At 44.4% G+C, this 15,817-nt stretch overlaps 1 protein-coding gene across 8 annotated transcripts in view; it reads left to right on the top strand.

The window, feature by feature from the left end:
* Positions 1-15,817, top strand: part of TBC1D14 (TBC1 domain family member 14) — a 126,321-nt gene that overhangs the window by 89,125 nt on the left and 21,379 nt on the right. For all 8 annotated transcript variants that reach the window (XM_077136340.1, XM_077136339.1, XM_077136342.1 and 5 more), the window contains 6 exons: positions 1,297-1,415; positions 3,191-3,273; positions 4,107-4,224; positions 7,525-7,631; positions 11,258-11,338; positions 12,281-12,375. In XM_077136340.1, coding sequence (XP_076992455.1) covers positions 1,297-1,415; positions 3,191-3,273; positions 4,107-4,224; positions 7,525-7,631; positions 11,258-11,338; positions 12,281-12,375 — 603 coding nt within the window. The remainder of the gene's footprint in view (positions 1-1,296; positions 1,416-3,190; positions 3,274-4,106; positions 4,225-7,524; positions 7,632-11,257; positions 11,339-12,280; positions 12,376-15,817) is intronic.

Genomic DNA, 15,817 nt, shown 5'->3' with positions numbered 1-15,817 from the left:
TCATGTCCCAAATAATTTTTCCTTTCTGCTTTTTAGAAGCCTATTAAGCCTTTCCAGCTGAGAAGATAATTTCTGCCAAATGACTTTACCAGAAACCTCCCTTTTAGCTATGAGTGTCAAGTAAAATTCATTTAGCAGTTAATCACTTAACCACCTTATGAGGCTATTTTGGCTGTTGTCTGGAATGGTTATTTAAATCTTGGATCAGTGCCTCATTTGTTTGTCCTATTTTCCCAACTAGATTATCTTCCCTGAAGGCAGGCCACTGAGAGCCTTGTCTGTAATAGGCAACAAGAGAACACTATTGGTTTTGGGTTTGTAGGGTGCTGTGGGTGCAAACATCATTTCAGCAGCTGGGCTCTGACACCAGCTTGAACATGGCTGTCCCAGTTGGTATTTGGAAGATGGGTCTTCAGGCGTGCCTGAGCTGTGAGCTTTTACATCTGCAGTCCGTGGAACACATCACCGACCCAGGGATGAGGAGTCTGCTCTTAGATGTCCAGGCCACAGTTCAATTAGTTATGTAACCATTTGTCATGGAATTTCCTCTTTGATGCTTTTGCTTTTAGAAAATGAAACTTCTTTGATCATCTTCGTATAGAGGAGTTTTTAGCCCTCCCTTGCCTCAGGAGAGAGGTGGAGGGCTAACAAAAATACCCAAAATGCCCTGAGATGAGAAGAAATGGATTAGAAATTTAGGTTGTGAGTGGGTATATGAGATGAAGCCAGGGCTCAGTATGAACACCAGAAGGGGTCATCGTTCTGCCTCTGAGCTTCTCAGTGGCCAGTGCAGTAATCAGTTAAATTTTTTTTTTTACATGGGCAGGCACCGGGAACCAAACCTGGGTCTCTGGCATGGCAGGTGAGAACTCTGCCACTGAGCCACCATCGCACCACCCTCAGTTAAAATTTATAGTGCTCAAAATACAGAAAACACACCCCTTTCTAAGAGAAGCTTGGAAGACGTGAGACAATTTGTGGGCCCTTAGAAATGGGCTGCTATGAAGATGAGACCCTTAGAAACTTCCTACCGACAAGGAAAGCCTAGTCTTCATTTCACAAAGTGGTGCCCTCAGCTGCAGAGCTATAGGGCCCTTTCGTTAATAGTTTTTTCTTCTGAATAGCAGGACATGTTTTCAGTGCGTTATCCTTAAAGTGGGCTTAGAAGGCTTTCATTAAAAAAGAAAAGTGGGTGGGCCGCGGTGGCTCAGTGGCAGCGTTCTCGCCTGCCGTGCCGGAGACCTGGGCTGAGTCCCCGAGCCTGACATGTAGTTACCGCTGGTGTCTTTGTCCCAGGAATGTGAAGACAAGGCTGCACGACCCAGCAGGCCGCCTTCTCCGAAGCAGAATGTGAGGAAGAATCTGGATTTTGAGCCACTCTCCACCACTGCACTCATCCTCGAGGACAGACCAGCGTGAGTCTTGAGAAGATTGCTTGCTTGAGTAGATGATCAAAATTTACTAGCCACCTCTCCATTAGGAAAGAACCAGGGTTACACAAGGGAAGGTAGAGTGAGGCCTCTTCACTTTCTGAGAATGCTGCATTCCTCTTTAATGTGGCTGTGATGATATTAAATAATGACTAATTTAAAAAGTTGTCCTTTAGCATGAAGTTTTGACCGCAATTTTCCATTTCGATGATTTTCTAATTTATCATTTATAGATATTTAAATAGGTCTAAGTTCTAAACTGGTTTGTAACTGTAAGAAATACCAGAAAGTATCCTCTAAAGTGGGCTTTTTGGAGGTGTCTGGGACTTTGGATTCTTGGGTTAGCCTTCTGGAATCTAGATCTGCATTGCACAGGCTGGTGCTTGGCCCTTTGCTTTCCAGCTGCATAACAAGAAGATAATTCTAGATAACTGGTCTAGGGCATGTTTTCAGGCCTTAGGGGAGTACCAGGGATTGCACCATCACACTGGCTCATCTTCGTTTTTACGTATTGAGTTTCCACAAAGCATTTTACTTGAGAAGAAATGTTCCACTGCTTAAGTCCCTGCCAACCCTGAATTTAAAATCGGTGAAATCTAAAGAATTTCTACTAATCTTTTTCTATTAATCCTTGGTTCTTTAAAATTGGGAAGGCAGGGGAGAAACCCTGACGTGGGGGATGAAATGTTAGAGCCCTTGATATGAGCTGCTGCACTGTGGCTCCCACTCCTGCCACTGCCCCTGAGACATGCGCTGTGTGCCTGCAGTGCCCCCATAGCAGATGCGGCCATAATGTGCTCCATAGGGTGTGTCAGGGAGGGTGGCCCCGGGAGCGTGCTGGGGTGGGTTGTGTGAAGGGTGCCAGCTGAGGGCCACCGCATAAAGTACCAGCAAACTTCCAGGCACATTTCTGAAGTAGAACTTGTGTTCTCTCTTTTTAAACAGACTCGAAGTTGCATACCCCTTTTCAGATGCATAGACCTAATAGTATACATTTTATATTAAAAAAGGATCAAATGAACCACACAGCTAATAGAAAATGTACAGTTAAAAATAAATTGTCACCTCTCTCCTCCTCTCTTCTCCTCCTTTCCTCCTCTCTGCCTCTCCTCTCTTCTCTCCTTTCCTCATCACTTCCTCTCCTCTTCTCCGCCTCGCCTCTCTTCTCTCCTCCTTCTCTTTTCCCCTCCTCTCTTCTCTCCTCCTCTCTTGCTTTCCTTCTCTCCTCTTCCTTTCCTCCTCTGTCTTCTTTCTCATCTCCTCTCTTCTTCCTCTTCTCTCTCCTCCTTTCCTCCTCATTAGGAGAGGACTCCAAAAATAAAAAATAATAAAAAATATAATAAAAATAAACTGGCTGGGAGAGGTGTCAGTGCCTAAGAGTGGTGTATGCTATGAGGGCACCCGAGGGCAGGACTTACTGTTGACTTACAAGTGCAGGTAGTCAAATCAAAGTTTCTCTAGAGACTAGGGAGAAACATCCAAAGATTAGGTGCTTATGTATTAGAATTACAGGTAATCGTTACTTTCTTCTTTCTGTAAATCTTTATGCTTCAAATTTTCTGCAATGTACATGTTTTACTTCTATGAAAAGTATTTTTGGTTTATGAAATGCAGTGTGGCTGTTCTTTATCGTCTTTGAAAAAACGTTGCTTTTGCTCTTTCAGCTTTACATTTTTCAGTAAATCATTCTTCAGGCTTTTTTCCTCAAAGACTTGAATTCAGTATTTATAATGGTGAAAACCCATTTGTTTCCCAACAAGAAATCTCCCAGCGAAACCAGCTGAAGAAGCTCAGAAACACAGACAGCAGTATGAAGAAATGGTGGTTCAGGCCAAGAAACGAGGTAATGGAATTGCAGCGTGTCTGGGTATGTAAGGTAGCAGGAGATTGTATGTCTTCCTGGGTGTTTTGTTTTTTACTTTGGAGCCCTAGACTCTTAGGACTTCAATATTTTGAGATTTGTAATTTTCTGTCAAAAGTGTTTGTTTCTACTACCATACCTGGTAGCTTTGTTTGAAATAACACTTTGAACTTACATGGGAAAAGAGAACAGCACAGTATGAGAGTACTGGAGTGAGGAAAGCTTCAGCCAATAGTGGTGGACAAATTGCTCTAATGCTCTGGGCTCAGTTTCCTTGTTTACCAGAAAGTGTTATTGAATTTGATAAAATTCCCTTGCAACACCTAAAAACCTCTGTGATTCTAAGATGTTTAAAAAGTAACTATAAACCAAAATGCTTGGTATTTCTCCGAGTTACCTTTTGTGTGTTAAGAGCTGTGTTTACACTGCTGGAAGTTAGGGTAGTGGTCCCCTTGGGAAGGGGTTGGCACACGGGATGAAGTGCAGAGCGTGCTCATATTCTGCTTATGTTCTGTTCTTTGATTGGGATGATAGTTACATGGGCTTGTCTGCTTTGTGATGATCGAACTGTGTTCTCTATAATTACCCATTTTTGGAATGCATGTTATGCTTAAAGTGCTTGCTGAGGAATGGGTAATGCCTAAGCATTCTGTACTCTGTGTGGTCTGAACTTAGTCTCGTGTTCTAGAGATTGACTCCTCTCCTCCAGTGCTGTTTTCCTGGAGTTTTTGCCGAGTGACTTTTTGAGAAAAATCACCTTGCTCAAAAATGCTGGATATTAGTTAATAGCGTTTATTTTTAATCGTAATTTCTAGAGCTGAAAGAAGCCCAGCGGAGGAAAAAGCAGCTGGAGGAAAGATGTAGATTAGAAGAAAGCATTGGAAACGCTGTCCTTACTTGGAACAATGAGATTTTACCCAACTGGGAAACGATGTAAGAGGACACGGGCGGTAAATCTTTCCTTCTGAAATCTAGAGTCAGCAGCTCTGTCATTATTTTTTCCCTATTAGTTTGTGGGTTTACAGAACAGTCATGTATAAAATTCAGGATTTCCATATACCACCTGTTTTGATTTGCTAAAGCTGCCGGAATGCAATATACCAGAAATGGATTGGCTTTTACAATAGGGATTTATTAACTTAAAATTTATAGTTCTTAGGCCATAAGAATGTCCAAATTAAGGCATCAATAAGATAAAACCTGGACTCTGAAGAAGGGCTGCTAGCATTTGGGACACGTCTGTCATATGGGAAGGCACATGGTTTGAGTCTGTTGGTCCTTTGCTCCCAGGTTTCATTGCCTTCAGCTCATAGATCCAGTGGCCTCCTCTGTGAGCATCTGTGGGTCCTCTCAGCGTCTCTGGGGCTTTTCTCTAAGCTCTCTCTCTTGGTATTTCTGTCTCTATGCTCTCTCCACTTATTCTGCCTTTTATCCTCTCCTAAAGGACTCCAGTAAAGGATTAAGACCCACCTTGAATTGGGTGGGTCACATTGCAATTGAAACACCTTAATCAAAAGATCCCACTCACAACATGTCTGTACCCACAAGAATGAATTAAAAGAACATGGAACTTTCTGGGGTACATAGCAGCTTCAAACCAACACACTATCCTAATATTAATACCTTGAAAGCAGTATGTCTATTAATTGTAACTCATATCAAAGCCTTGGTTGGAATTACATAATGCATTTACATTGTATAGAGTTGCGTTTCCCTTGGTCTTGGTTCAACCTTTTGTTCTTTACCTGGATACTGCAACAGCCCTCCCCCCCACATGCACACTGCTCCCCTCTCAGTTCATCTACTCAGCAGCCAGAGGCATCTTTGTAAAGCTGGAAGCTATGTCACTTTCCTACTTAAATTTCAGCAACTACCTTGACTCTCAGTCTGAAATGTGAATTCCTTAGCTTAGCTGACAGGACCATTTGTGAGATGGCCCATCCCTTCCTCGGTAGCCTCACCTTACATCTCTCAGAGCACTCTCCTTTGGGAGCCACCAGTAGGTATTGGCTATTTTAAGCCTCCAGGCCTTTGTGTGTTCCATTCCCTCTGTGCTGAGTATGCTTGCCCTGTAACTCCTTGTTTTAGTTTGCTAAAGCTGCCGGAATGCGATACACCAGAAATGAATTGGCTTTTATAAAGAGGATTTATTTGGTTACAAATTTACTGTTCTTCAGGGGAAAGAAAGAAAGCTTTCTAGCTGGGTCCTTCTGTCACATGGGAAGGTATGCAGTGACATCTGCTGGCCTTCTTTCCTGGCTTCTGGGTTTAAATGGCCTTCCCGGGATGTTTTCCTTCTCCAAAGATCTGGCTCTGGCTCTGGCTCTGGCTCTGGGTGCTGAGCTGAGGTGTGCTGAGCTGCTTCTCTCTCTTCTGACTTGTCCTTTTAAGCCTCCAGCTAATTAAATTAAATACCAGTCGTTGTCTAAGGCACTCCCCATAGCTGACTGCAGACAAAATCAGCCATAGATGAATTCTACATGCTCATGATTTAAGTCCACAGCAACAGAAAACTGGGTACCATCAGCTGGCCAAGTTGACATCTGAGCCTAATACTATATTCCTCGTCCAGCTAACCTGTTTGTCCTTTAAAATTCAGCCTTCCGTAGGGAAGACTTTTCCTGCCCTTTACTGTGTACGTGTTCTTGCAGAAGACTCTCCTGGGTGCCCTGCAGTTGTCTGCTCATACTTTCATTTTCCTCTCTAGGATAGTGGGGCCTCTTGAAGATGTATCCCTAGTGTCCATACTGAGTAGACACCCAGCAGAGTCTGGCAGCTGCTGTCATCAAAGGGACAGCTGTAGATCTTGTTTTTCTTCCTGCCTATTCAGAATGGGGAGGGGCCAGTGTGGGGACAGCAGCCCAGGGGCCATGCACAGTGGCTGGTAGTTCCTTTTGGACTTGCCCCAGTCACCAGGAACTGCTCGGGGATGGGGGTGGGGGACCTTGCAGGGAGCTTGGATGCCAGTTGCTCTTCTGCTCTCATCCCTTTCATCCTGAACTGTCTGTCTGGAGACCTGATACTCACCTGGTGTCACGTATTCCATACCAAGGTGTCAGACAGTCTTGTGGAGGATCTTCACTAGGAAAATAAGCTATCCACAGAACCTGCGTTTCTGGACTGTGTCTTTGTTAGGCTGGGGGCAGTCAAGAAACTTTCTTCTTTTACCTGGGATTGGGTAAAAATTTCTGAGGTGCTCAGAGATCCTGAGCCTGTCTCTGGCCCATTCTACATTGCCCTGCAGTGCTGTGACCAAATGCGTGCATGCCTGCAGTGGCTTCCATTAACTCCTCCTTGGAGCCAGACATGGTGCCAGGTGGTGCCAGGTGCTTCTGCCCCTGATCCCTCTCATCCTCACTCCAGCCTTTTGCGGTGGGTTTCATCTTCTCGATATGGGAGAGGGTGCTAAAGGTTCAGGAGGACAAGTAATTTGCTCTGGCTTATGCCGTTGAGGACAGAATCGAAGCAGACCTCGTCAGTGCTTTAGAATAGCCAGTGACCCCCAGTGGGCCATGCTGCCTGCAAAAGCACCATAGGTATCTTTGGCTTCAGCATCTTTACATTTGTGCCAGCCTTTTGTCAGTGGTAATTATTGTGACTAGCAGACTTGAACAATTCTGTGTAGTCCAGAGCATTCTGAGCTCACAGGGCTCTCCTCTGCCATTAGAGTGTGGCAGGTCATTACCGAAAGGAGCCCTCTTGAGTTCACTGCTGTGTGCTTTGCCTGCGTGCTGTAGTGCAGTACTTGGCTGCTGAGTTCCCCGAGTTTTCCTCACAGGACCGCTTGGGTCTGGCCTTCACCTCCAGCTTTGTAGCTTTGCTTCTTGGTACTCCCCACGCCATACCTATCTGTGGCAGTTCCTGCAATAAGCCAGAGATTTCTTGTTCTGTGTGGTCTGTAGTCAGTATTTCCTGTCCTTCATCTAATTAAACTGCTACAGGTCATTCAGACTTTGGCTCTGGGAAGGTACCTGGGGCTCCTCTGGCTTGTGGTGCTTTTTCCTGCTTGCACACTATCTTTGCATACCTGTCTCAGTAGTGGCCCTGTGGAAGGTAATCATTGATTGCCTGGTCTCTGTAGAATACTGGACTGTGAGCTACCTTTGGACAGGGGCTGTGCCTTACACAAATCTACATCTCCAGCTCTTGGTGGTTCGGGGCTTGGCACACAGGTAGGCAAATATTTCTCCTTCGAAAACAAACTTATAAATCCATGCTTTCATTTTTGTCCAGGTGGTGCTCTAGAAAAGTTCGAGATTTGTGGTGGCAGGGTATCCCTCCAAGCGTGAGAGGCAAAGTCTGGAGCTTAGCCATTGGGAACGAGTTAAACATCACCCATGGTAAGTGGCTTGCTTGATCCTAGGTTTCAGTAATTCACCCCTCTGGTCCTGTGGGGCCCGTTTGCCCTGTTGGAAGAATGACAACTGCTGCCGAGAAGCTGGACTTCGAAAGGCCCCCAGGCGAGTGTCCTCCAGTAGGGTGAGATACTGGGAGGCATGGATTTAGTCCCTGGTGCTTCTGTTGCCTGATCACCCAGAGCCAGTGTCCTCCATTCTTCCTGTTACCTGTCTTCTTCCCTGATGAGATGGGGGTGGCGATTGTGGCTTTCAAGCCTCAGTGGGTGGAATTACGTTAGGATCAATTACTTACCAAGGTCCCCTAGAGAGGAAGCCTTAACCCTGACATGCTAATGAATGGAAGATGGAGGGCAAGGACTGTCTTTTTCTGTGGAGGTCTTGTATTTGCTGTGCATATGGGTTTTTTCAGGGATTTCTTTTCAGGCCTATATGTGTTATTTACGTGCCTGGAGCAGACAAAGTGCTGTGCTAGAACAAGGGTCCTTGGGGTTCTTATATCTTAAAACCCAGAAGGGAAGGTGAGATATACACTCCCCTATCTTGTGGCCCTTTGCTGCACTCTTTTTTTTTTTTTTTTAATTTTTATTAATTAATTAAAAAAAAAATTAACCTTTGCTGCACTGTTTCACCTTTAGTCACTTTGCATGTGTGTCCCTGCCCCAGGCAGAAATCAGTGGATTCACTGCCTGCTGGGGACTAACTTCTGCCGAGGGCTCTGTGCCTGCAGGGAGTTCACAGACTGAGAATCATGCACTTAGTAAATGGCAGTTGTTAGTTTAAATTTTTTTCTCCCTGTCTGTAGTCTAAGGAACCTCTTCTGTTTTATATGAGTGCCCAGTAAATGCTTATGGAATTGATTATGGCAATTTCTCCTCTGTGAAAAGCATTTGAGTTTAAAACAGATTGATTTTTATCTTCCCTATGTACTTGGAGTTTACGTTTTTATCTTTGTAGACCAGCTTGCCCTGTAATTGCAGCCTTGTTCCAGGCAGTGTTCTGGAGCCGAGTGGTGTCAGCTGGTCTGGGGGTGGTGGCTGGTCTCTGTTTACAGGGAAGTCCCTGAGAGGGAATGTTGAGAAAGAGGCCCTTCGTCAGAGCTTCATTTTCCCACTAAAGCCATACTGCCAAAATTTTGTTTTAACATGTTTATATGAGAAAATGTGTAACATTTAATTTGGGAGTATTTTTATAAAAAGCATCCTCAGAAGTAGAGGTTTGGAGAAATTGCTGTACATTTATTTTAGTTCCTGTTCTTGAAAATTTCTAAACTCTATCAATAGCCAGTCTAAGCAGATTGATTATGTGCCCATGTATATATTTGAATTTGTGGTTCTCACTGATAACTGTGTTGATTTTATTTAGCTTAAAATCTATTAAATCTTCCATGGATCTATTGTAATAGATTTGGCTCAGTTACTATCCTGAAAATTTTAAGTTCTGGCTGGTATTGACTTGCCTTGTTCACATCATGCTTTACTTGTATGGTCAGCTGCCTGACACCTGCTGCCCCTGGGAAAATCTGCCCTCAGAGTCAGGGGTCTTCTCTGGTGTGGCCTCTGCTGTTACCCATCCCACTACGGCTTTCATTTAGCATGTAGCAGGCCTTCAAGAAGTGTTTGCTGAATGAGTGAACACCGCTCTCTTGGGCCTGACTTAATCTCAGTTTCCCTACTATTCAAGGGAGTACTAGAGCATAAGATCTTGGCTTCCAGTTTGTTGAGTGCCAGGCATGGTGCTGGGTGCTTTAATTACAGTGTCTGCTTTACACTTGCAAACAACCCTGTGGGAGCAGATATTGTTACCTCATTTTCCTGCTGCAGAAGTTTAGCCTCCTGGAAAGGATAAGGGACTATGCCCCAGGATGCGTGACTAGGGTGTTGATGGAGCCAGGATGCCAGCTCTGGTGGATTCTGAAGCCTGTGTTCTGACTGGGGAAGCCAGGTTAGGTTACATAATTGGAAACTTACTGAATGTCAGCCCAATTGTACCATTAAAACTTCACTTGTGCTTTGAATTTGGACCTGCAGGTCCAAGAAGGTGATAGCCTGGCTGTTCTAATTCCAATCCCACTGTCCACCCCCAACCACACACCAGTAAAGCCATGGGGATACTTTTTACCCCAAAGAGAAAAAGTTAATTGCTAGGTGTGAAGCAGGAGATCAGAGGCCTGGGGAGACTTGTTTGTTTGTTTTGGGTGCCTGGTCCAGGAATCGAATGTAGGTCTCCCGCATAAAAGACGGGCATTCTAACCACTGGGGAGACTTTAAAAAGAACCTTGATGCTGAGACCACCAGCACCTGCACCTTGACTGTCTAATACCTCTTCTGGGAGGCGGTGCCCAGGGACGATGGCCGCAGAGATATCCTTCATCTCCTGTCTAAAGTACAAAACATAAGACCGCATCCAGGTTCCATGGGATCCTCTGGCCACCAGATCAGAATATCTCCAAGTTGGTCTTGTAAGCATTTGAGTTAGATCTTGCCTCCTGGATAATTATAATAATATGAAATTCTGTTTTATCATTGTGCCCTTTCCTGCCGTGGCAGACTAGCATAGATTATAAGTTACATCCTTTACAAGTCTAGATTTTACTTGTTAGATTACAATAGTATAACTAAACTTTGCTTTATATTTTAAATAAAATAGTGTGCCCTTCCTGAGAACAATGTGCTTGCCTTTATTTCCCAATAGTAAAGAGGGAAAAAATAAAGTTATAAAATTTCTAAGGTAGCTGTAGCTAAAGACTTACAGCTCTTTAGTCATCCAGGACGTCTGATAGCTGGAGAACACCTAAGCCAAAAGAACAGGGAGCCCCTGTGATTAGAGGTGGCTGAGCGAGCAGAGGTACTGAAAACCCTTTGTGGGCTCACTCTTCGTGTCCATTCTTTAAAGAAGAATGGGCCATGGGATATACCCATGAAGATCTGTATATAAATATAAAATTGGTGAACATGAGTTATTTCACAGTTACCCAAACTGCTTAAAGAGAATAATTATTGAAAAAGTTCTAAATACGGAGGAGGTATGGGATGTCATGTGGGACCCCTGTCTTCTTATTTCTCTGCCAGCAAGAATTATGTTTTGAAACCTCCACCTGTTTCTGGCCTCTCCTTGTACCCCTACACCACTTCTGGGCAGCAAGGTTAGGGACCCATTGCCCTGCAGGTAGCAGTGCCATTTTGTCCTTATTTGAAAGTAGGTGGTTTCTCGGCTTGTCCCTCCCTCCTCCCATTGGTCAGACAGTCATTGCGTGTATCATCCTGCAGCAGGCCCTCGGCTGTTTCCCCTGGAGAGGGGTGAATGGGAGGCCCTCAAGGTCTTCCCAAGAGCTCACAGCCTAGTGGAGGCAGAAGGCTAACAAACAGATCAAAACAAAATTGTTGAAAGGGTGGATTGTGTGATACAGGTAAATGTCAGGCATGGGTGGTATTTTTGTATTCTTTTTTTGTATCTGGCCATGTCCTTAAAGAGAAGTGTTTCCACACTAAGTTAGTGGGAATTGTTTAGCCAGTATTCAGTGTGTAGTCGATAGAGGAGCTTTAAATAGCCAATGAGGTAGTAGTGTATTCTCTGTACACGTGGTGCTCACCTAGAGGCTTTTCTTCCAGAGCTCTTTGACATCTGTCTTGCCCGAGCCAAGGAGAGGTGGAGGTTTCTCAGCACTGGAGGCTCTGAAGTGGAGAATGAAGGTATGGCCCATTCCAAGACCACTGGGCAGTTCGCTTTGCTGTTAGCAGAATATCAGTACTTATTCAATAATAAAGAACATTTACTAACTGTGGTAGTGGTTGAGGCAGATTTATACAAAGCTTAATGGGATGCGGGTGTTGTAAAGCAAACACGTTAAAGAAAATGCTTTTTACAAGAAATAGGACTTAGCAGCTGCGGGCAGTGTGGTGTTGTGTGGGGCTGGAGGGCTGCTCCTAACTGGTACCTTTTCCTTTCAAGTGATGGCATGGTGGGCGGTAGCCTGGTACCTGGGATTAGTTGAGTATAGCTTACAGAGGAGTATGGGAACGACTCCCAAAAAGACAAAAAATTGCATATTAGCTAGATTTCGTTTTCAGAATTTCCCATAACACTCAAGAATGATTGATTCTGTGGTTTAAGAAGTATCTTTCTACACTCTCTATATAGTGTTGGAATTAAAAAATGTATAAAACAAGTTATTTATAAATATTTGTTAGAAGTAGTATACGTGAATGTTATATTGCCATAGCTCCCATATATCCTGTTTACACTAGTAATGTTTTAGATCAAATGATTTTTGTTGTTGTTCTTTTCTGTGCCTAAAGTTCATTTGTGTCTTTCTCTGTAATTGTCCATATTAAAATTTCCCTGCTTGGAGTTGTTGAAAGGTAATACCCAGTGAGATTTTTATTTCAGACTTCGAGAAAACGTCTAATGATATCTAGCATTCGTTGGCAGCTTAAGATTTTTTTCTCTCTAAAGAGACTCTTTTTAAACTGTTTAAACTCTGAAGGAGGACCCTGTTTGATTCAAGATGTAATTAGGTCATGTACTTCTAAAGAACTTCTTATCTTTGCTTCGTCCTTATGAAACTTCAAAGTCTCGGAATTATTCCATGTTCTTGCCTCCAAGAAGTATAACGACTCTTGATCTTTTAACAGATGCTGGTTTTTCAGCAGCAGACAGAGAAGCCAGTCTTGAGCTTATTAAACTGGACATTTCTAGAACGTTTCCTAATCTCTGCATTTTCCAGCAGGTAGGTGGTAGTGATTTGTTGCTTTCAAGTATGTTTTGTTTAAAGATCTTAAATGCCAGGCTGTGTATATATGAAATCAGGTTTGAAAAGTACTTTTTTTTTTAAATCAGGGAGGAGAGTGTCTTATTGTTAATGCATTTAGACCTTTAAGAATAAGTGTACTAACCCTTTCCAACAAATGTTTAACATGGCTGTATTTGTTTTTAAAAATGATTCTATCCTTTTTTTTAAAAATGTCTATGCTAGAAGCCTGTACATGGCTTTGTGTGCCCATCTGGTCACAGCCTTCCTAGATGTTGTTTATGTTATCTGTTCAGAACTGCACACAGTAGCCCGCACCTGTCAGGAGGTTGCCAGGTAATCTTCATGTGATTTGATTCAACTCAGGTTAGCCCCAGTGCAGTGAACTTGGAGAAGAAAGGAAGCTCCTTGGCGACCTTTGGCTGTAGTGACATTGGGTGGCAGAGCCAGAAGTGGTGGGGTTTTTGAGCAGGTAGACCAGGAGAATGAAGGTGCCTGGGGGAACAGAAGTCAACTGTGGGAGACAGGATGCAATAGTAAAAGGAAAGCGGAGCCTTCCCATGGGCGTTTGAACATAGTACAGGCAGAGCTCAGACCTGCCAGCAGATTTTGGAATCATCTGAGCAGAGACGTTAGAATACCTATTCTTTCAGCCGGCAAACATTTATTTGGAGGTCGTGTTTGAACTCTCCTTCACCTGATCTATGATGGTTTTTGCCAGTTCTACTTCCTAAATGTCTCTGAATCTGTCCTCTCACCATTCTCACTGCCTTTACTTAGTCTAGACTCTCGTTTCCTGTCTAGACCTCTGCAATGGTGTCCTCATGTCTCTGTTGGCTTCTGCACTCCCAGCCCACCCCCTTCACCCACCACCTCCAGATTCCATCTTGCCTGTGATTCTAACATCTTGCCTTGCACACAGTAGGTAACCAATAAAGAATAGTGGAATCAATTAGAACACATGCATTAAGTGGACGCCAGAGGGAGCCAGGCAGAGACTAGACAGCGAGGGTCCTCTAAAAGCACAAAGGAGGCAGCGGGAACCTCCTGGGCACCTTCGCAGTGGGGGTGACCAGTCAGGAAGCAGCTCAAGATGTGCAGGGACCAGGTTTGTGAGTCATTTTGGCCAGAGAATGGGAACGATATTCCAGCCAGAAGAAAGATGAAGATGGAGGTGTTCAGAGGCTCTTTAGTTCCTTTGGGGAGAAAGGACCTCACTAAAGGAAGGAACAGAATACAGTTCAATTACATGAACCACCCTAATTAACCATTACTAATGAATGGTTACTGTATTCTTAACTGGGAACCAGTTGCTGGGGAAGGGGATAGAGAAATGAGTAAGGCCTGGTCCCTGCTCGGGAAGAGAAAGTGCTGAGGGCAGAGCTTTGAGAAGTCCTGTGGTATAACTGGAGAAGGGCAGCCAGAGAACTGGTGGGTCCCAGAATCTGCAGGAGGGAACAGTTTGAAGTTGGGTGGCATTGAAGCCAGGTGCTATAGTGCTTCACGATGGAAGGACTGAGGAGAGGCTTTTGGCTTCCGGGATTAGGGAATTTTTACCATGCCACCTACTTCGCCGAGAAGTGGATATGAGAGCCTGGGGAGCCATTCTTAGCTGAGCAGTCTGCCTCTCAGGACCCTTCTCCCACAGATCACAGCTGCTTTGCTCCTCTACCCAATGAGTTTCCTTCAGGTCCCAGTCCACACCGTGCTCTGCAGCTCTCCTCATTGCTTTTTCCCTCAAGAAGGAAGGCCTTTTCCTTCCTGAACCCCAGGTTCCCCTCTTTCTCCTGTGTCAGCGGTTCTTGTACACCCTTTCTGCTCCCCAGACTGGGCTCTGGGGTGGGGTCCCCGGAAATGTTGCTTTATTGAAAGTCTCTTAACCTTTGACTTCAGAGGAATTTGGGTTTCACTCCCAGATTGACGTTTTACTTGTTTGGTGACCTTGAGCAAGCCACTATCCTGGCTGAGCCTTGGTTTGTTCCCCTGTAACTTGGGGGTGTGGAGTCCAGCCTGACAGGTTATTGGCAGTCCTTGGCACATAACAGGTGCCATAGAGGCTAGTTGTTATTAAGCCTCCTTGAGCATAACTCAGAACTAAAAGATAACTAAATCTAACCGAAAGTTGAAGAGTGATTTCATGCTAGGCAGCAGCAGAAGTGAGAATGTGACAGACAGAATGGCTAGCACAGGTGACTGAATTTTTTGCTCTCTTTGAATTTCAGGGCAGGGTTCCTAAAAAGTAGGTTCTTAGACTTAATAAAAGCAGAGACTAAAGGTGTAAGAAGGAAGGGAAAATTCTGGAAGGAGAAGGGGAGCCAGTGGAACTCACATGGTAGCTAGAATGTTCCCTAAATGGTTCTTGGTGCATTGGTTCTGCGAGGTACTCTCAGGGTTTCAGTGTTTGAAGGCACTCACAGGTGCTGTGCCTTCTGCCCCCAAGTAGTCACAGGTTCTTACAGCATGTTAATGCTACGCCCCCCAGAAGCCCAGAGCCAAACTTTTCCATTGCTGGGACTCTAGGACTTTTTTCCTGGAACATTTCTTAGGGTTTCACTTTCTAAGATGCTGGTTTTGAGAATCACTGGGGATTCTCACGGGGTGAGGACCCTGCTGCTGAAAGATGTGCCCAGAAGAGGAGGAGAAGTGGCAAGAAGGTTGGCTTTTTACTTTCCCTCTGGGTGTGTCTCCTCAGTCTCTGGCTGCCTCAGTTCTAGATGTCATAAATGAGTAATATATTTTTTTAAAGGGCAGAGAAGTGGGCAGTGCAGGGAACTATGAGATGTCCAAAACAATGGACATTTACAGGCACTGAGCATAAATGACTGCCATCTCCTAGCAGCATCTTTTCATAAAAGAAAGGACAGTTGACATCAAAGTGAGAATGACACAATTGCCGTGGTGAAGAATCCTTTAAATTATAAATGCTTTAAGAAAAGTTCAGTATAGTGCTCTTGCTTTCTCATTGAGCCTGTGGCTGGATAAAGCCTCACTGCAGTCTCCCTGGTCCTCAGGTGGGTCCTACTACAGAGGCTTCTCCCTCCCCTGGTCCTCTCATGGGCCCCTCTGCAGAGGGTCCTCTCCCTACCTCTCTTACCTTCTTAGCCTTGGGTGTTGTCTTTTTTACCCTCTCATTGCTGTTTTTTCTTCTTCTGTTCCTCTTTGACTTGGGAATCTCTCTTAATCGTTTTTGTATGGTAGAATGTGATGCTCTGGGCACGGCGTGATTTTGTAAGCCATACGCAGCTGTCTGGAATGACTTCACCATCACACACCATGTGAAAGTTGAACTCCTTTTTTTAATTGTAGGCACATGGTAGAAATGGACAGTGAATGCTGCTGTGAACTGGACCAATCCTTTCACAGTGTCTTCAGACATCTTAACATGATTGTGAGCCTGCTCAATTAGGAAAAAAAACTCCAG

This window comes from Tamandua tetradactyla, chromosome 19 (assembly GCF_023851605.1).
Source record: "Tamandua tetradactyla isolate mTamTet1 chromosome 19, mTamTet1.pri, whole genome shotgun sequence".
Classification (NCBI taxonomy): domain Eukaryota; kingdom Metazoa; phylum Chordata; class Mammalia; order Pilosa; family Myrmecophagidae; genus Tamandua; species Tamandua tetradactyla.
The sequence above is the reverse complement of the archived record's forward strand: the minus strand, read 5'-3'. Positions and strand labels throughout refer to the sequence as shown.